The sequence below is a fragment of the Gasterosteus aculeatus genome, chromosome 16 (genome assembly GCF_964276395.1).
Source record: "Gasterosteus aculeatus chromosome 16, fGasAcu3.hap1.1, whole genome shotgun sequence".
NCBI lineage: Eukaryota > Metazoa > Chordata > Actinopteri > Perciformes > Gasterosteidae > Gasterosteus > Gasterosteus aculeatus.
This window is the reverse complement of record NC_135704.1, coordinates 12,511,975-12,532,127: the sequence shown is the minus strand read 5'-3', so window position 1 is coordinate 12,532,127 and position 20,153 is coordinate 12,511,975. Positions and strand designations below refer to the sequence as shown.

Below are 20,153 nucleotides of genomic sequence, written 5' to 3'. Positions count from 1 at the left end.
ATTAACATGATGAATGATGTCGAACAGAGGTGGAATTTACCGGCCCCACAAAGCCCAGGAGCGATGTCCTAGTGAATGGTCTGTCGCAGATGGGAATCCCAGATGATGTCACCGGGATGGTCTGTAAGTAAACACAATTCGTGAATGAAGTGTAAAAAAAGATTTGTTACCTCCACAGGTGGAAATTCAGAAACAAGACACTGACCTCAAAGATGTTCTTGGTCATGCCCGGCAGGCCGTAGTAAGCTACGCCCGGGATACCCGAGTTCACGCATATCTCTCCAACCTCGTCCGTCTGACAGAGATAGGGTGTCCCCTCCACCCGCACCACACACACCAGGGCTGGACACACACACACACACACACACACACACACACACACACACACACACACACACACACACACACACACACACACAATGAGGACAGGAGGGAATCGTGAACAAGGAAATTCACATTTTAAGTAGATGTCACAATCGGTTATTAGATTAGATTCCATTTTATTGGAAGAATTTCTATAGAATACTATAGACAAGAAGCCTTTGAGCGCCCCAATGTTTTGTTATAAACACATCGATACCTCAACATTACCAGACATCGATGCTAAGGAAGACATCACATTAGAGGATTTTTGCTCAACAGTTATTGCTCCCTTCAAATCTGGTCGGGTCGTTTCCATTTTCTGGAGACAGGTGGTTGTGTCAATGTCAAAAGGACATCTTTCATCTTAACCTCCTGCACTAACCACAGCAACAAAAGGTTAATGAGCAGCGCGCAGCGTACTTACTTCCGGGCATGACCTGTCCTACATCCTGCACTGTGAGGACGGAGAGTTTCTCCTCCGTGTCCACACGGATCACACTGTGGCTCAGCCCGCCCATTGACAGCACCGCCTTCCCTGGAGGAGGAACACCCATTTCTGGAGGCCTGCAAGGCACAGACATCATTTCAATTTTATTTAGGGAACATGGAATGTCCTTCAGTCAAATACATCTGTAAGTTATTCTTCCTAATTTCCGCAGCCCTTTGTGGCAAACAGAACAGAACAATGCCGATTCTCATAGATCGTAATTCATCACATCCAGCTGGTGGTAATATGTACCATAGTATACTGTCTTTAGCAGGACTGACACTTTCAAACTCTGCAACTATTCCTCGGCTCACACATTCCTTATGATTTAAAATGCTTATTTAAAGCATGCGTGTTTGGAGTCTGCCTGTCACCCTAATCCTTCTCCATGGGGGCTGAGACCTCCTACACCTTGTCTCGATGTTAAAACAAGCACAAATTTTTCGACAGTCGGATTAAACAGCCCGGTGAGAAAAGAGCGGTGGCAGGCAGTTGTTGTTCTTCTTGCACGGTGCAATGACTGCAGTTCACCTGCGGATGGCGACAGTCATGGCTTCTGAAGAGCTGGCACATGGACAGATCACCTCAGGTCGCAGCCCACGTGCCTGAAACACGTTGAGGAAGGCATCGCACGAGGATATCGACCCTGTCATAACACAAACATGCAAACAAATGTACACAACAAATCAACAACAATCTCTTGTGGCTCCAGGCTTCATTGAATGAGAGTCTGCAGGTGAACTCACATGGGTTAGCTCCGTCGGCTACGATCAGCATGCGCAGGGAGCTCAGGCTGACATCTCTTTGGTCTCTCTGCGCCAGCAGAGACCAGTGCATGTCTCTCGACTTCACCACGGCAACCCTTGCTGTGGAAGGGGATGCAGAGACAAAGAGACAGGCTCACAATATAATCATCACCTCTGTCACTCGGCTGGACAGCCAATCGCAGATCTGTAAATCTGACAGCAAATAGCAGCACAGTCTGACTCAGTTGCCGACAGGTGACTCAGCAAAGTGCGGCCTACGGCTCGGATGGCGGAGGAGACGGATTTCATCCTGTCCTCAGCCTCCGCTGGAGCAGCACAACTGAGTCAGACAAACTAGTCCGTCAATCCACCCTCCCCTTTCACAGGTGCACTGAGAACAGACTCTCTCTGAAAGTCAAACGCGGTCTTATTACAGATACTTAAAAAGAATTAAGTGTTGGGCAAACTACCATTTCCCCATGGAGCAAGCTCCAAAAGCATATCACGTGAATAACGTGTGTATGTACTCTGTATCAGTCAGTATGAAACAATGCACCTAGATAAAACTAGGTGTGTTTGTGCCGTACTAACGGTGACAAGTGACGGATGCCTGGGTGGATTAATCCTCACCTTTGTATGTGTGAACCTTCTGTATCCAGGAGAGGGGGTTGACTTTCATCAGGGAGTAAGGAATGCTGATCACGTGCATCCGATTCATGACACTCTGCCAAGAGAAACACAAAAATATGTCCACGGTGTATCATAATTTCACTGACATCATTATAAACCAGACCTGATCACTGTTTCATTTTCGGGGGTTTGAACGTGAAACTGCATCAGCAGCGCTGATTTGAGGATGTGTTGGAAGTTGAAATATGTTTTACAGGTCTTAAGCGCTTAAGTTGTGTTTCACAATTAGTTTATAATAAATTGTGATAGAACTCTTCCATTAGCTTTACCAGACGGTTCAACACCACTCACAGTGAGAACGCCGTGCCATAACCCTGCTTCTCTTTTGAAGTCCAGGACGTTGGTTATTGTCTCACCTGCAATTGAAAAAGGAATTTTGAACAAGATCAAGGTTTGAGACATTTAACCTGGCATTCTTTTTTAACTAAAGCACTTGCATATCATCATTATTTCAAAAAAATAATTATAATTCCTGTTTGTGGCAGCATTGCAATTCAGTGAAGCAGCGAACATATTTGTAAAACCGACCCAGAGAGACTCTCAGGGCTTCTGGTGCCGTCAAGAGTTATTTACAGCAAAACTGGGACACTGAAGGAGAGGAGGGGCCTTACATTCTCAGGAAGAAAAACAACGAGCTGAGTGGGCGCATTTATCAAACCGGACTGTAATTACACTCTGATGAGGTGTGACGCTGAAGCCAAACAAATAATGAGAAGTTGAGGGGTCCTCCCTACCTTCAGTGTAGCCGCAGGCCTGAGTGAGCGCGTGACAGTGGGCCAGCGTGGCTGCGTTGGACACTGTGATGCCCATGGTGCTTCCCTCCTTGCTGGTCTTATACTGACCGAAGGAAACAAGGAAAACCATTTGAACAATTTCATTCCAAAAAAGAACACATAAAGAATACATCAAATTAAAACAAAAAAATATAACCAAATTGATATTCCCTTTACTGGTAAGATCAATAAAACCACTTTTACCTCTATGTAAGCTATGTCATTACTGGTGTCCCGTATCGGAGGGTGCCAGTCCTTCGGGGGCTTCACAACATGTTTTCCATCCGTCACGAACCACAGTAACCGTGGCCAGCCTGAAGAGACGGAGGCGTGGAGTCAGTTCAAACCAAACGCAGCTAAACAGAGGGAGAGTGAAAATGAGAGCCCACCTTTGAACGTGGCTACCTCCCCCGTTTGTGCTTTGGGCAAGCCTTTCTGACACGCGTCAGTGGTCAGTGCCAACGTGACGCCACAGCTTCCCAACAGAAAGCCAATCTGTTGACTGCCGGCATCCTGGGGGGGAGATCAAAGTTCATACAGCAGGAACTTTGGCAAACAGTCGAATAACAATCATCAAAAGTGACAAAACAGGAAGGCTTGAGGAAAAATGTGCTGAGGCAGCGGTTCCCAAACTTCATGTGTCGAGCCCCCCTTTGATGGTTTAGGAACATTGCAATGCGCCCAGTTGCCCTATGTGGTCTAATATTGTCACTGAAATTACGCATCGTTTCCCTTGACAATAATCCATTACAGCCATGTCAGCGTCTTCCAACAGCATGCTTGTAAACAGCAAACAAGAACAGACATAAATATTCAAACTGTCTAACTGATGTGGGGGAAATTGGTTCAGTTTGTGCAGGAAACTGGGATGCATCATAACACTTTAGGGCTGAATAACACTACAGAAGGCTGTTATAGCACAAGATATTCTAGGATATTGGAAAAGTAGAAGCCAATGTGCATAACTTTACAACGCTCTCATTAGGGGTCATGTGTCCAGCAGGGGTCACTGCTGCTCTTCAGTGTTTAGCTCAAACCAATAAGGTCCACACATTCCCAAGAGATTGTATTTGCCTTTACCTTTCTGGTGAGCGGGACTTCAATCGGCACCGGAACCAGCTCGGCCAAGAGACAGCCGTAAAAGGCAACCATGAACATCACTGGGTCGTTGTTGGGGAAAACAAGTGCAACCTGCGGTGGACACAATATGTTATAGTAGGATGTGAAAGCAAACGTTTGCTTCATTTCAGAAATAATGTGGTTGTGGTATTATATATAAGAATATATATCATATAAGAAATAGCTCTTGTTTGTTGCAAACTGACCTTAGAATCAAGTAGGCAGACTTGATAATAATATATTCTCTCACCGTTTCATTTTTAACGCTACTTCAAGCTCAGGGAAATAGAAACTAGCTGAATATTGTTTTAGGAGCCTCAGCCAAAAACCTCAAATGGAACGAGGAATGTGACATACGACTGACCAGGCCTGGACACAGATTTATGTCATGACTTACCCTGTCGCCGGGCACCAGCAAAGGCTCATTTCTGGTACTCAGCTTGTTAAGAAGCGTGTAGGCCAGTTTCTGACTGCGGGTCCATAGTTTACCTACAGAGGTGAAAGTCGACGGTCACATATTTGATTTGACATCCCAACCCCAGACCACCAAATCCACATAAAAATCCACACAACGGCTGATAATAGCAGCGATTACAAAATAACGTCCATGCAGAGACGGCCACTTCTTTGTCCATTATTTGTAAAGAGAAAGAGACAGATTGCATGACAGGAGGAGACATGGCTTTGTATCTCCGGTGTGAATTGGGAGCCACTCATCCACAGCCTGATGCCTACCATAGGTGAGCGTGTACACCGGCTTGCCAGCATTGTCGAGGGCCGTCAGGCAGGGGCTCTTGGGCTGAGTCGTACCCCACCGATGTAAGGCTGCTGGCAAGGAGGGAGGCCAGGTGTTGACCCCCCCGAGAGGATCGCCTTCTAGGGGACTCATGTGCTGGCCTTCCGGTTTTGGCTGGTTGGGATCTGGCTGCTGAACTAAATAGGGAAGACAAAATATCTCTGTTGACAAATAATCGGTACATTTCTCAGTAATAAAACTCAGGCAGGGCCATACGAGTGTAAGGTGGAGGATTAAATGTGAGTTGGATTCTGTGCTTATCAGTCTAAGCTGCATCCTTCAATAAGGAGTAGCTCCCTCTATCCCTCAGCTTCCGCTTCTCCTCGCACCATACTTGCGCTTTGATTGGACTTGCATCTTTCCGTCACTATTTCCCCCCCAAACTGCATTGAACTCTGGTGAGCGTAATTCAAAAATGCTTAAAAGAGCTGCCATGAGGTCCGCTGCCAAATAAATCACCTCCATCAGGAACAAACAGCGTTGAGCCTCCTGCCATTTTCAGCTCAGTGTGTTTTTTTGCTCGCTCGCTCCAGGCAGACCACCAAGCAGGGGGTTGCCATGTCACAGTGTCTTTGCCAAACTCAGCGGGGCTCGTCAATTACCTGCTGATGCATTACTATTCCTGGCACTTCATTTTACTTCATTCGTGTTTATTCATCCTGGCAGAAAGCCCCCCAAAACCACATGATGGGCGGGTTGGAATGAAGGAAATGGTTGGACAGGGCCGGGCCGCTTAGTGTGCGTGTTTCTGTATTCCATAACCACTCCCTCAACACACCTGGTGGTCTGAGCCCCACCAAGAGACAAAATGACAACCACGAATCTAAACGTGTTCCATGACTGTTTATTTGAGAGGCGTGGTGAGCTCAACCCGACGTTTTCACCTCGCCGGAAGCTGCAAAATTCCGCTGAAAGCTCCAAAAAAAATGTTGGTACAGGTTGTTAACGCTGGTGTGGCTGACGCACATGAAGGAGCAAGAGGATTTGAATCAAATCCAACCTTTAACTGCTGAAGTCTCTGATCAGTATGCTGATCACACCACAAAAAGATGGATGCTTCCTTTCATGAATTATTGATTTGTTAGAAGCCAGATAATTACTTTGGAACTATCTTACCATCCAAAAGCTCCTCGAAGTCGTCGACAAAGAACTCTCGCAACGGCGGCCGCTTCGGTCTTTTCAGAGTGTTGAGCAGCTGCTGGATTTTGGAGGAGACGCGACTGTTGACTGGAACACCTGCACCATGATATTGGAGGACATGAAAAGAAAAGGGCATAAAAGGGGAAATTAACAAGACAAGTATGTGGAGAGGAAGAAAGAATATGTGGCATGGCAATAGAAATGTAGACAAATTAAATGAGAGATGGATGAAGTGAGAAGGAGACGGGAAGGGTTGAAAAGAAGAGAATCGAAAAGGTCAATGTGGTGCTCTCTAGAGGACAACCAGCTGTCACTCACATTGTTGCAGAACAACAACAGTGAACCGCGAGGCCCATTACAGTCACCTGGAGGTCAAACGATCACAGTCTTTGAATCCAGATACTCTCTAGAATCGGCGACAAACATTGCAGGCTAAATAAAACAGAAAGTGAGGAGCATCCTCGCCTGCTGCCTAGCAACAAAAATGTCCACCATTAAGTGATTAGTCATGTCATTCATGTCAAGTCATGAATTGTCTAAAAAGATGTTTCACGTACGCTCTGCAAAATCCATAATGGTGGAGGCTAAAACCAACTATAACCCAATGTAATGTTAATGTAAATTATTTGAAGTGTTAAAGTGTTAGAAATGCTGAACCAGAATATAGACGCAATGAGAAAACATAAATAAAGGGGCACGAGAGACGAGGAGGGGTGTCTGGTTAGATTCCTCTCACATTTCTGACGTGGATGCGAAGACTATAATCATCATCGGGCATCATTTCCTTCGCATGAATTCATACGTAGTTTAGGAAAGGTGGTCTTTGCAGACATTCCAGACAGCCACAGGAGACGAAGGCCACAGCTGCACGTAGCTCGCCCCATTTCTCTTACTATTATAAGCCTGGCTCAGACAGACTGTGCCGACTTACGGAGGGACAGATGCACAGGGGGGGCAGAAGTGTGGGAGTCAGAGCTGCACCTGATGGGCCAATTAGAAAGCCCAAGACACACAGGAGGATTGCATCTGCGGGCCATGACCCCCCCCCCCCCGCCCACTCAAGTGCGCCTGATCGTTAATATCAAAACCAACCAGGACCTGCATGTGATGATGACTATAATTAACATTTTCATATCAACCCACATCATTAAATTACTGCAGCAAGCACTAGGTCCATTACGCAGAAATGGTCATACGTGATCGAATAGCATAAAGAGCAAGACTGGCTATCCCACACGTGTGTTATTGTTAATGAATCCCATTCAAAGACCCACACCAACAGTGGGTGTTGCCATCTTTTAATATTTTGAACTTAACCTAACCTTTCGGTGGCTCATCTTGTTTCTTAATACCAAAGCTGTAATTGTTAACAATATTTTGTTACATTTTTGGTTAGCAATTTCCTAATTCCGCAGGGCATTGAGGTTTTTAATCAAACATTAATCAAATTAATTTTCAGCTGTGGATTAATAACCATTTGGTGCTCTAGTGAGCATTTAACGGTGCATATGTTCATCATAATGAAGGAACATGTCCGCCTGTGGGTCATTGTTGTGTTTTTACCAGTTGGTGCACAACAAATGAGGTCTCTCGAGGAACATACTACATTCTTTATTCACAGACGATACTACTTAGTAGGATTAATTTATTCTCGGTTTCAGTTTCTTCTTGGGAATTGTTGACAAAGAAAAGCACCAAATTTTGCTTTCTCCATCAAAACAACAGATACGGGGTTATAAACCGTGTTCTCATATCAAAGGGCCCACTGTGAGACAACGGGCCAACAGGCATGTGTCACATAATGTAGTGAGACGCGTAACTCGACTAGTCTTAGCGCTTCAGTGTGAGCTCACAAATCGGCTGGCTAACACAAAAAATATTTGCACCTTTCATTGAAAACGCATTTTTAAACAGTTCACATTATCATCACCAATTTTCAGAGCATGGTTAGACACGGCTTGCAGATGCTGTAAGTAATAAAGCCTTTGCAATAGACTGAGCTCCACACACACACAGGCATCCAATGACTGAATTCAGTGCAGATTTACATATATCGTTGGAAAGTACACACTGTTAGGACAAGTGCTACACTAGACAGCAGAGGCAACGTCAGAAACACACACACACACACACACACACACACACACACACACACACACACATAAAACAAACGCAGTAGAGTGCACACATAGAAGACTGCCGTAGAGTTGGAAGAGCAGTTATAAATACCATCCATTAAACTGAGGGATCCATCACTTCTCCACTCACAGCCTGGAGGAGAGACACATCAGGATGTCAATGAAACCGCCCTGGTAACGTGACAGAACAGTCTACCTGCAGCTACACAGAGGTGACAGCAGCATTGAGACACGTACTGTTGTGCTACCATAACAACAGAGATAGTATTTCTTGCTCTTCTTTCCGATTTCTGTTATTGACTTCTTTATGAGAAAGGTACAATAGTTCACATATATAGTTCACATTTAAAACTCCCTTTCCTTCTCAGGTGGTACCCAGGTGGGCTGCTTGTGCATTTGTTAGCAGTGAAGACCCAGACTAAGCAGGTCATTCTTGACAAGAGGATGGATAGCAGCACGCTAATAGATCTGCTGAAGCACTGTTGCAGTTTTCTGCAACCCAACTCACATATTTGATATTAATTTAAAGCTGCATTCAGCTCTGATGTGAAAGGACTGGAGATGGTGGGGAGCCATGACCATCCATCCTTTATAGCACAAAAAAATATTTTGTTCAGTTGTATATTTCAAACGTTGTAATGGCACATCCTTTTGGTTTGATTTTACTAGTTCCCCATCTCTCCACTGCAAAAGCATCCAATTGGCAATATATCCGACAGCCCCTCTGGAGACTGTCTTTATATTGGATGCGTACTACAAAGTGCTGCTTTAATGATGGATGATGTTTAGTGACACTGAATCTCTAATAAAACGAGCTGAACCACGTGAATCAATGTTCCTGTAGCAATCGTTATTAATTGTGTGTTTTTAGTAGTGGCGCGGCGTTACCATGGCAACAAGAGAGGGTCAGTAAGGCAGACTTACTAAAGAAAAGACAGAGGGACAGACAGCAGGGGGGGATAGGGAGGTGACCGGGTGCGTCTGTTTCGTGTGTGTCTGTGTGTGTCTGTGTGTTTGTGCGTGAGAGCAGGAAACTCACCATCTGCGGTCTCCATGACGCTGGTGTGGTGGTTATAGCCCCGGGAAACGCCTCGCACCGAGGCCACCTGGGGACGCTCCGCATGAAGCGAGGAGCGCTCCGACAGCCCCGTCACATCGGGGGGAGCTGAGTGGTTATCTGTGATGAGTCGGGCGTCGGGGGTTAAAAGGTCAAACTCCAAGTCTGTTTTGCGCTATTGTTACCGAACGAAAATCTGCTTCATGGTTTTGCAGGCAAACTGATCCGACATTTTAGGAATTTGATTGAGAGGGTAGCAGCCCTTAAATGTAGTACTCAGGTTAGAAAGGCGCATTGTATCAAGGTTTTTATATGTTTTAGCTCCATTTGAACTACCTCCTGTGGTTATGAATGAATGTCCATCTATTTGTTGGTTATATATTCCCCTCAGGGCATAACATATGAAAGATGTGTCAGGGTGTGGGGACATTGTGAGGTTATCTATCTGAGCTCCCTTCCTTCCTATAGGAAATGTCAGTATAAGTGCTTTCGGTCCTGGGTTTTAAATGCAGACCGTTTAAATCCTAATTGCTATGGTAACACAGTCTTGACGGCATCAACACACACCGGTGTTAATCGAGGTTACAGAGAGCTGGTGGCTGAGCTGAAAAAAACTGATTAACTTATTACTGCCTTGATTAAATATACCACGTGCACATGTGTGATTTTGAAAGTTTTGATGGCCTTCTCGTCTACTGCTGAGGGGAATGACAGAAGGAATCAGAGTTTGAGGGGTCAAGGTTCGGGATAATATGGGAGATTTATTAACAGCTTCATTCAGCACCGGTTGCTTCTGCTTTTTTATGAGGGCAGCCTTGAGGGGAGGCAGGTCCGACAGAAATCTGACAGCTTCTAGTGACACATAAACATTCACAAGCACACACTCAAACACCCAAGCACGACGCCATCTCACTTTGCTACTGCGTGAGAGACGGATGAAGATGAATCTCATTAACTAGGCCAGGATGGGCAATGCGGCTGTGACACAGGAAGCTGCTGTGAGCCGTCTCACAGGACTGAATGACCGTGAGCTGGCAGGCCGAGACGACTAATCAGAGATGCAATTTACAGGGGAATCAACACCCGTAGTGAGATTCATTGGTCGGGACTGGGGGAATGAATATGATGCGTTGTTGCATTTTAGGGGTCTGGTTCCTGTTTTTTTAAATGATTTAAGTAAGAAGAAACTAAACAGACAGACGGGTAACTCACGGATCGAACTGTTTAGGTAATTGTAAAACTCGACTTACTGACAGTTTTTGCAGCACTTCATTATAGGCAATGATAGAATAATTACACTGCAAATTAAGGGCCTGTTATGAATATAGAAGTAGAGCACTGCATCATTAAAAGAAGACAAGAACATACAGGATGGAGCAGCCGTGAATTGACGGCGTGTTGGACTGCGTGTGTGTCACTGACCTAGCTGGGTGTGGGCCATAAAGTCGGCCAGTGCGGTAGCGGCGGCGTTCACGTTGAGGACCGCGTGGGAAGTGGTGTTGGTGACGGATCTCCCTCCCGGGTGGGATGAGGTGGATGACGCGGAGGATGAGGTGGACGAACCCTGGATGACACGGTTAAACCAGTGCTCAACGGCTGGCGGGCCGTGGCCCTGGTAGGGCGTTGAGGTGGCCAGGCGTCCTTGCCGGCGGAGTGAGCCCTCGTCTTCCGACGCTGAGGAGGTGTCTGTGTTTGACAGGTCAAGACAGGGCAACGTCACAACAGGGGACAAAGATATGGACCTGCAGGGTTTAGATGATATGCCGATGATACATTGTTTTACTTATACATACAGGGTACATATAAGCAAGTGGGATGGCCAGATGGGTTCAATGGAAATGGACAATGTTGAGCTGAGAGATACTTGTAATATAAATGTAGCCATACTAAGAACATATAGTCTTACACTGTCCAATGTTATGCACCGCCATGTCAGATTCCTTGTATATCTAACATATCTTGGCAATAAATGTTCCTGATTCCAGATAGAGTGAATTGGTGTACTTTATATGAATGATGAAGTGTCATAGACTTTGACAACAAGAGTGTGTTTCATATTTATAGACGACGAGAGAATTAAAAGAGGTCAACACGCAGTTGCTATAAAATTGTTATTCTTTCTTGAGAAAAAATATGTATCCTGTACTTGCATAAAATACATACAGAACCAAAAATACCCTGACCAAATTCCCTTTATAATGTTGGTATAAGACTCTGGAAGTGTGGTGTGTGTTTAAGTTATGCTTGGACTCAAACACAGCCGCTAATGATTTTACTGACACTCCCTTGAGAGCAATTTGTCGTTGCAAAAATAGCCTACACAGGAAAATCTTCAAAGCATAGTCAGGATCATTCAAAATGAAAACATTCCATTTCATCTTCCAGCTATCCAAATGTCTGCTTCAGAAGCACCACAGTTACACAAGAGCAGGCCAGTCGGAGAGTTGCAGTCTGCAGCGAATGGAAGGGCCAAAGAGGCTTAAGCATCAGCGCACAAAAAAAACAAGAAAGGGTCACACGTCACACATATTATTCATGATTACCAAAGGAAACAGCAGCTACCCATATAAAGACCTAAATATTACACCCAGAACACTTTATAAAAGCAAAGCCTTACAGATAATGTGGAAAATATATTCCAAGTCCACAGATGCCCTTATTCTGCAGCATTATGGAACCAGTTGTGCTTGTTTGAACAGAAATACATATATATATATGTATATATATATATATATATAATATTATATATATATATGTATATATATATATACATATATATATAACAGCTCTCTAATGGGGAAACTCGCTTTGCAGAGGTATCAACCATTTAAAAACCCAGAGCGTCATTCTGGACACAACATCAAACTAGGGGTCCGTGGAAAAGAGACAACGTGTCTCTTTGAGTTGGAGTCCTCCCCATAATATCAAGAAAAAAGTGAAGGACAATCCGGTGTTTGGATGCCAGTGGCGGTCCTGCCAAGCCAGAAGTAACACTGGCTTGTCGATGTAGTGGCGTTATGAGTTATGACTTGTGTCTATAGTCAGGGGGAAAGCAGGCCGGCTCTGAGAAGATATGCTAGTTGATCCAACTGGGAACTTGCACCTGCACTAGGAGTAGGTTTGAGTTGGGAGAAACGGGTTATGGAAGGACAAGGAGGAGACATTTAGAGAATAGATTACGCTTGTGTGATCAGCGCATGTCTGAGGATGTTCTCTAAAGTAATGAGCTTTCTTGCAATTAATCAGCTTCCTAATCACTCACAGTATGCAGTTACAAGTAAAGTCCGCGAACCGAGAACCTGGAAAACACTGTTTCTTTCTTTGCTGTGGCTCTGCAGAAGTTGCCAAAAGAAGGCCGGAGGAGGTTTGATCATAACGAGCTTGAATATACGGTCTCTACAACCAGCGTACTCATGGGGGTTATCTCGCATTCATGAGTCCGTTTGTTATTCCTCTGCCTTAGTTGAATCTCTCTCCGAGTCTCACTGACCTTGACACGCTTACACAGGAGAGAGGGAAACGGGGGGTCAGAGAACAAATGCTAGGTAGAAATACAGAGGAGGAAAGAATGGGAAGAATACTGAAAAAGAGAAAGAGGTATTTGTAAAAAAGGATACAAAAAAGTGAGTTTAAAAAGACAGTAATGTAAGGAGGTAGGGAGGAATAAAAAAAGGGAGAGAACTTTAAAAAATTGCATTCATTCTTTTGCAATACCATTTTTTCTTGAGGCAAACACAATTGGCAATCCCCATTGTAGCAATGTACAGATGGCATCTGACATATTGGATTGATTTCCTAAAAGGACTCAAGTGGTATTTGGGTACAGTGGTGCTTTGCGCTAAATGCTAATAGAAGCTGCTATCATGCTCTCATTGAAAATGCTGGGCAGACATAATGGGTATTATGTTCATGCTAACATGTAATATAATGCTCTAAAACAAAGTATAACTGAGCCTAATGGGAATGCAATATGCTTTGCGGGGATTCGGCTCTAGACAAAGTCCTGATACAAAAATTATTATATTTCATGCTGATGGGGACATTCATGTCATTATCAAATTTCATGGCAAACCTTTCCAACAGTTGTCAAAAGCCCAAATGTACACCTCATGCAGTGGTGCTAAATGTCCTAGTGATGCCGCTAGCATTGCTAATAGTGTTGTAATTGTTGTTCTGTGCTGGATTAAATGACAGATTTATCAGTAAAAGAATAATTTTGCTCACATTCTTACTGGTTCTTCACAATCAGACATCGCGTGTTCAGATACGTACTCTGAAACCAGTCACTGCAGTTTTGCAGGATAAAAGATGGAAAAGGAGAAGGTTAATTGATGGGTTGAATACAGATACTAACAATGGTTGTTGTTCTCGTTCTCTAAATATTACCAACCAGCACCATTTGCCATGAAATCTCCCACATTAGTACCCACTGATGAAATGAAGCTGACGTAGTCTTATGAAACCATTTAAATTCTCAAACCAAATGTTAAAGTCATTAACAGAACCATGCCACCGTGAGCACATCAATCCCCCCAAACGTCATTAGCCTTGATAACTTAGCTGAGCCCCAAATGATGTTGTATGTTGATTTGCACCCATGCACTTCCTCTCAGTAGATGACTCAGCGTCACCACGAAGAGACGTCTCCCTACCGAGTTCAAACCCCAGTATCTGAGCTCTTAATCCGTTTACGAGCTGCACCGCTGTGTCCTCTCTCTTTACCCAATACACGAAGCTCCACGGCCCCCCACCAGTGAACTTTTATACACCAACGATAAACCGCTGCAGTTTTAAGAGATTGAAAGGTTTGCAGTCGTCAAACTGGCACGGATATCTCACCAGCTGATTGAAGAATAATGAAATACCTTCTTTTTTTATAATTTGAGAAACTAGCAAAACAAAAATGTTTCGGGGTCAGAAATGTGACATTAAAGTGAACTGGCCCACACACCCCAAAATGTTACAAAAGCAAGTGAAAAGTCGACATTTTGAGACAATGGTTAAGATCTTATTATGCGTTCATTATGCAACTCATGTGGGACGTTGTGCCTGGGAATACGGCAGTGAGAACTGAGCGCCTTTTGAGTCACGCAGAATGGACACATTCATCAAACGGCATATTTCCCTCCAGCAGCAGAAGCTCAACATCATCATCTTCCACCACTGGACACAGCTGAGCGCCAGCATCCTACACGCCGATGCTGGTGAGCGCACACAGAGACGACCCTTTGTACGCGATGAGCTCGGGTGTGTGTTTGCAGGATAAACGCCGCCCTCGGCGCACAGTGCTCCGGGAACAGAGGTCTCACCTGGCGGGGTGCATGCCTCGACGGAAGACTGAACTAACACGGATCGTCTCTTGGAGGGCATTGGCATCTTCCTCTCCTTGTACTTTGCCAAAGCTGCTTGGACAGCTTCTGTGTGCAAATCTGACGGGACACATGCACACAGTGAAGCCACAGCATAACAGAAGAGCACCTGGCCATTTAGACTTTTAATGTAGGGAGGCGTGCTTACCAGATCGGAAGCGTTCATCCCGGGTGTTGGCCGCCCGGGACTTGTTGTGTTTGGAACCCGGCAGAACAGCTTGGGAGGAGGCCTGGATCCTGTTGTCAATTTGCAGAGAAGGATCTACACCTGGGGGCAGAACAGATAGAAGAGAAAGCAAGGAGGGAAACAGTTAGTAAGAAATATCCCTATCAGAGATATGTGCTCTCTGAATATCCCTCAAGATCCAGTCCCTGCAAGCTTAACGCTTATCCCTGTTTAGGCTGCTTTATCTAATACAGTAGCTTGGGGTTGATAAAGTCCTCTCTGAAATTAAATCATCCCCTCTCGCAGCTTTCCAAGGCAAGCAAATGCAAATCACACAGACGTAACAGGCGAGGGGTTATTAGGCGCCATGAATGTCAACCAGACGACATCTTTTAACCAGAGCATTCCAAAATGATCAAATACTCAAAACTCTTCGACCTCCCGGTGCTCTGCGTGACGCGAGCGGTGATTCATTCTTTTGATTATGCAATTCTCATTTGAGCCTCATTAAGTTACTTGTGGTTAACATCAGAGGGGAGACCCAAGACCAGGGCTTGCAGGAAGGGTGTGGTTGGAGCTGGATTTGTAGTCTTCCAAAATCGGCTTCACTTCTTCTTCCCGTGCGCACATACTGATGTGTTTGATGTATGCAGGTATGCATACTTCATACACATTATGGGGTGTCAATGTACAATTTGACTAAATGGGCTTAATCTTTATATACTGTATAAATGCTGTTTAACTCGAACCAATTCATTATTGACATATAGAAAAACACTGATCATACCTCTGTTATGCTATCATTTGTTCTGCATATCAAAGCTCTAAATGCACTCGTTATACGTGGTGCTTATAAATTACATGAACACAGCAACCAAAGAAACTTCCCACAACTTACCCGTGTTGAGTAATGAAAGGCCTGTGCAGTTATTTTAGGCAGAGTTGAGCCAACTTTACAAACAATGGAACCGGAAGCCGTCAAAGCAACAGCTTCTATACCAAAATTCTGCAATTCATCTGAAAAGTATGTGAAACTAAAGCTTAAAACAATGCTCCTGTTCTTCTAAATGAACGGCAATACCAACTCGCGCCTTGTCTCCATGTCCGCACGGTCAATAACTAGATACATTAACATTTTGTGTAAAACCAAACCTCACGTGGTCAAGTTTTTGCTACAGAGATGTTCTACAGGGAACACAGCTTGTTTTTATTCCATATAATGCAACCTGCGACTAGATGCTAAATTATGCAGTAGTAGAGACATTAACCTCTGCAAATCCTAATACACAAACACAGCCGACTGACTCTCTGCAACACGCAGACATATTTTGATGCCAACCACTTTTGGAGGGTTCCTGCCCCCAGGGGAACTGTTTTGAAAACCGCCTTAGGAGGACAGAGTCCCATCATGCCATATTCAGACAGCTAGATCCAACACCTAGCTGGCTGGTGAATCAGACAGACGCCCGGCCTGCCAGACAGCCATCAGCCCGCCCGGCTTTTCAGCTGCAGCTTAGTGGGGATAAGCGAGCTGCACACCGTCAGCAACTCTCGGCCAGCGGCAGCACACGGAAATGCTGAGTAAAATTCACACACGCTTTGACCTAATCTGTTCAATAACACTTTTGAATTTTAGACACGATTCATTAAGGCCCGGGGTCATTTCTGGACACGTGGAGTCTGACAGAAACGCACAAACACAAACACAAACACACACACACACACACACACACACACACAGCGTCCCCTGGGCATGGATGGACACATCAATGTATTATTCTGGTCCCTTGTCCCTCTGACGGGCCAGCCACACTTCAGACCCCCCCCCCGGCCCCTGGAGGAAGCAGGTCTAGGCAGATGAGCCGGTTGCTGGGAAGAACACACTTGTGAGACACACCGCACAGAGCCAATCAGAGGCTTGCTCCGTCACAGCCCACGTTGTCATTGGCCCACGGCGTTCCCTGATTCATTTGTAGCACCCGTCTGATGCCTACACTTACAGGAGTGACGGCTGTGCGTCGCTTTCCTCGAGAGCAAATACGGCCTCACTAAAAAAGTCACAATAAATGATGATGATGTGAATGATATAAATGACTGGATGACCATCATATAGTACCTGTATGTGAGAGCTCAAACTAACTTCTCTGTGAACACGTCACATCACATGTAAATGCTCGACTTCCCAGTACGGTCCACACATGAAGGAATTGTTTACTTTCAAAGGTCCCAGTGCAGCTCCTAAACACTCCAAGACAAACAAAGGAAATCATTGTACTCATACGTACGTCATAGATCTAACGATCGGGCTCCATACCAAGCTTTATTGCTCTTGGCACTATGAAGTCTTGTGAGTACATTGAAAAATAAGGCAGTAAAAAACGCCTTAATTTTAGCATGGAGCTCAGAAGCGTTTCAGTCTATTGGTCTCCTATTTCTACCCTGCAGCTGTCAAACCCTCACCACCTCATTCACTGTCCTGGGTGGATCTGTCATTAATTCCCACACACATCCGTTCATCCCGCTGGAAGAATATGTCACCCGTCCCAAAGCCCATCCATGTCCGCCTGGCAACTATCACTTCCTTTTTTTAACTGCTGGGATCCTGAGTGAGTGGATTATAAAAACGAATGACAGAAAGCATACACATGATAATACCAAGAAGGGAGAAGGAGCCGTAGGGAAGAGATAGAATGAAGGAGATGATTTGGCCAAAGCTGAATAACAGGCCCGCTAACTTAAGTGGAAAGCCTAGAACGATCGGCCCGCAACAGACTCTGGTTTCCACTGAGGCTCGCCGCTGTGAGAGCGGGCCAAACCCACCACTGCAGAGGACCCCGGTTAAAGAACGGGGAAGCATGAAGCGGTGACTCTGCAGCTCGAAATAGACACTGGATTGATGTATAAATGTATGTGCAACACAGTCAAAAACCACGGGACGATAAAAAGTGGAAACATAAATCTTCAAAAACAACAAAAATTCAACCGTTTCATTGTCTTAGTTGGTTGGCGTCTATTTTTAATTTGGCCCCTACAAACACTGTAATAGTGTATTTGGCTGCTGAACTTCAGTGGAAATAACAGCAGACCCGATGATAACAGAACCGCTGTTGAAGAATATAGGGCACAGCAGCAGACTGTGAATTGAATTACATAGATGTGTCCAACGCATCCACAGCCACTGTGTCACCAATGGTGATGTTCCAACTGGCAGCTTTAGTATCAAAACTACTCAATTCAATGCACACAAAATAAATCTACTTCAAAACTAATCTTGGATTTGTTCCAAGCTGATGATTGAGTTTTGGGGTTCGATGTTCAATTCGCCTTTTTTTTAAACTGTAGAAAGTGTCCGAACGAAGATACAACCAACAACAAATCCAAATCCAAATCCTAACACACTCTCGTCCCCTCTTCTGTTCGCTCTGGCGAGGACACGGTGCTAACTGCTACGCTAACTAGTAGTCAGGGGGGATGACATGAACCTGTTCTGGGACAGTAAAGCCCCTCCAGCCCTCTGTGCCTTACCTTGTATCTGAGGGATGTACGGCGCCAACAGCTTGCCTCTTTTCTTCTCATAGCCCTTCTGAGTGATGTCCCCTGTACAGACAGAGATAGAGAAATACACAGGAACAGAAAGCCAGAGAGAGAGAGCGAGAGAGGGGAAGGGGGGCAGAGAGATGAGTCATTAGCTCTGCCGTACACTGGTGGTGTGTGTGTGTGTGTGTGTGTGTGTGTGTATGTGCGCGCGCACAGTGTCTATGGTCCCCTCTGCCCGGCTGGTTGCACTGGCACCGCGGGGCACCAGGGGAGGAGATCAGCAGCTCTCGCCCAGTGGACGCCGCCATCCCGCACACATGCACAGGAAGTGACATGGGACTGTAAGATGTTGAAGAATTTCCGACCGAATACTTGAATGACAACATCGACAAGGCAAGAGGCATTTAAAATCTCATTTGTCTGGTTTCCCTCACAGTCTTTTTGACCAGAAGCGAAAAGAAGAAAATCCTGCTGAGGTCAGCATGAACTGATTCCCCTTCAGTTGTCTCGCCACACATAATTAGGCAGTCTGTTAAAGAAGATCTAACTGCATGTGATTTTTAATAGCCGTATTTGAACGAAACGTCATTGTACAAGCTTTTTGAAACCCAGAATTTAACTAGACTACATGAAGAAAGTAACAAATTTATGGCAGATAGAGACGAAGAAGGGGGAAGGCAAAGTTATATAATGGCAGCATGGTATATAACCAGTGTTGGGAGTAACGCGTTACAAAGTAACGCATTACTGTAATTCCACTACTTTTAGCGGTAACGAGCATGTAACAAAGTATTTTTTTCAAATAAATTAACGCAGTTACAATTACTGAAATTGAAATGAGTTCGTTACTCGCGTTACTCTTTTGTGACGCGAAGCAAAGGGCCGGTAAATAGTAAGTAAATAGCTGCCTTTCAGCACAAAATAGTTGGGGCCACCAAAACGTTGTGTGTCACAGAATAGTCGCCGTACGTGCATGTAAACAGCATCGCTTCGCTCATGACGAAAGAGCGCAGGCCCGCGGATGCTGCAGGCGCCGCTCCACGCAAACAATCAAGGCTCCACTTTACACGGACTGCAGTGCGGCCGATAAACCGGGCAGAGCTGAATAGATTGATTGCTCGGTTATGTTGAAGATGTCGAGTCAGTTGCCTTCAGGCAAATGCCTGAAACAGTTATTTTGTATTAAGTTAAGTATTAAAAAGCACTTTTGTACTATTGCTTGATTTGAAGGCCTGTTGCCCTGTTGATTACAATAAATAGGTCTAAAAAATATGTTTATTGTGTTTGACTGTTCAGTACTATTTATATTCATTACATTTAAAAAGCAGACATAAAAGTTACTTAAAAGTTACTTTCCAGAGTAACTAATTACTTTTGATACACAGTAACTGGTAAGTAATTCAATTACCTTTAAAAGAAGTAACTAGTAACTGTAACTAAATACTCATTTTCAGTAACTTGCCCAACACTGTATATAACTTAACTCTACTAATTGTCTCTAGACTTGGCACAGTGTAGAAAAGACCCATGACCTCACACCGGTTATTAAACCTATTAAAAAATAGAAATAAAAACACCCGCCAGACACTGCTTCGGTACTGGCTCCGTACTGGTACGTGGCTCATCTAAGGGGATAAATCGGTGGATACCGTGTCACAATGCTGCCACAAGAACTACATCTTATCTGTAACCATATTGATAAATTCAGAATCAGAAGCATTATCTGCAAAAGAGTTCGAATGGTCCATCCCTAATCACAGAGAGGATTGCTT

At 44.7% G+C, this 20,153-nt stretch overlaps 1 protein-coding gene across 6 annotated transcripts in view; it reads right to left on the bottom strand.

Annotated features, from left to right (window-relative positions):
* The window catches only part of LOC120833572 (disco-interacting protein 2 homolog A), a 61,231-nt gene that overhangs the window by 9,234 nt on the left and 31,844 nt on the right, over positions 1 to 20,153 (bottom strand). For 3 of the 6 annotated variants that reach the window (XM_040200770.2, XM_078091310.1, XM_078091311.1), the window contains 20 exons: positions 18,370 to 18,441; positions 14,827 to 14,946; positions 14,619 to 14,738; positions 10,732 to 10,995; positions 9,292 to 9,429; positions 8,344 to 8,385; positions 6,091 to 6,210; positions 4,914 to 5,111; positions 4,576 to 4,667; positions 4,140 to 4,250; positions 3,449 to 3,572; positions 3,264 to 3,373; positions 3,021 to 3,123; positions 2,578 to 2,642; positions 2,227 to 2,320; positions 1,597 to 1,716; positions 1,382 to 1,496; positions 788 to 927; positions 206 to 342; positions 41 to 121 (listed from right to left, as the gene is read on the bottom strand). In XM_040200770.2, coding sequence (XP_040056704.2) covers positions 41 to 121; positions 206 to 342; positions 788 to 927; positions 1,382 to 1,496; positions 1,597 to 1,716; positions 2,227 to 2,320; positions 2,578 to 2,642; positions 3,021 to 3,123; positions 3,264 to 3,373; positions 3,449 to 3,572; positions 4,140 to 4,250; positions 4,576 to 4,667; positions 4,914 to 5,111; positions 6,091 to 6,210; positions 8,344 to 8,385; positions 9,292 to 9,429; positions 10,732 to 10,995; positions 14,619 to 14,738; positions 14,827 to 14,946; positions 18,370 to 18,441 — 2,366 coding nt within the window. The remainder of the gene's footprint in view (positions 1 to 40; positions 122 to 205; positions 343 to 787; positions 928 to 1,381; positions 1,497 to 1,596; positions 1,717 to 2,226; positions 2,321 to 2,577; positions 2,643 to 3,020; positions 3,124 to 3,263; positions 3,374 to 3,448; positions 3,573 to 4,139; positions 4,251 to 4,575; positions 4,668 to 4,913; positions 5,112 to 6,090; positions 6,211 to 8,343; positions 8,386 to 9,291; positions 9,430 to 10,731; positions 10,996 to 14,618; positions 14,739 to 14,826; positions 14,947 to 18,369; positions 18,442 to 20,153) is intronic. The other 3 variants (XM_040200775.2, XM_078091312.1, XM_078091313.1) reach the window with 2 other exon arrangements.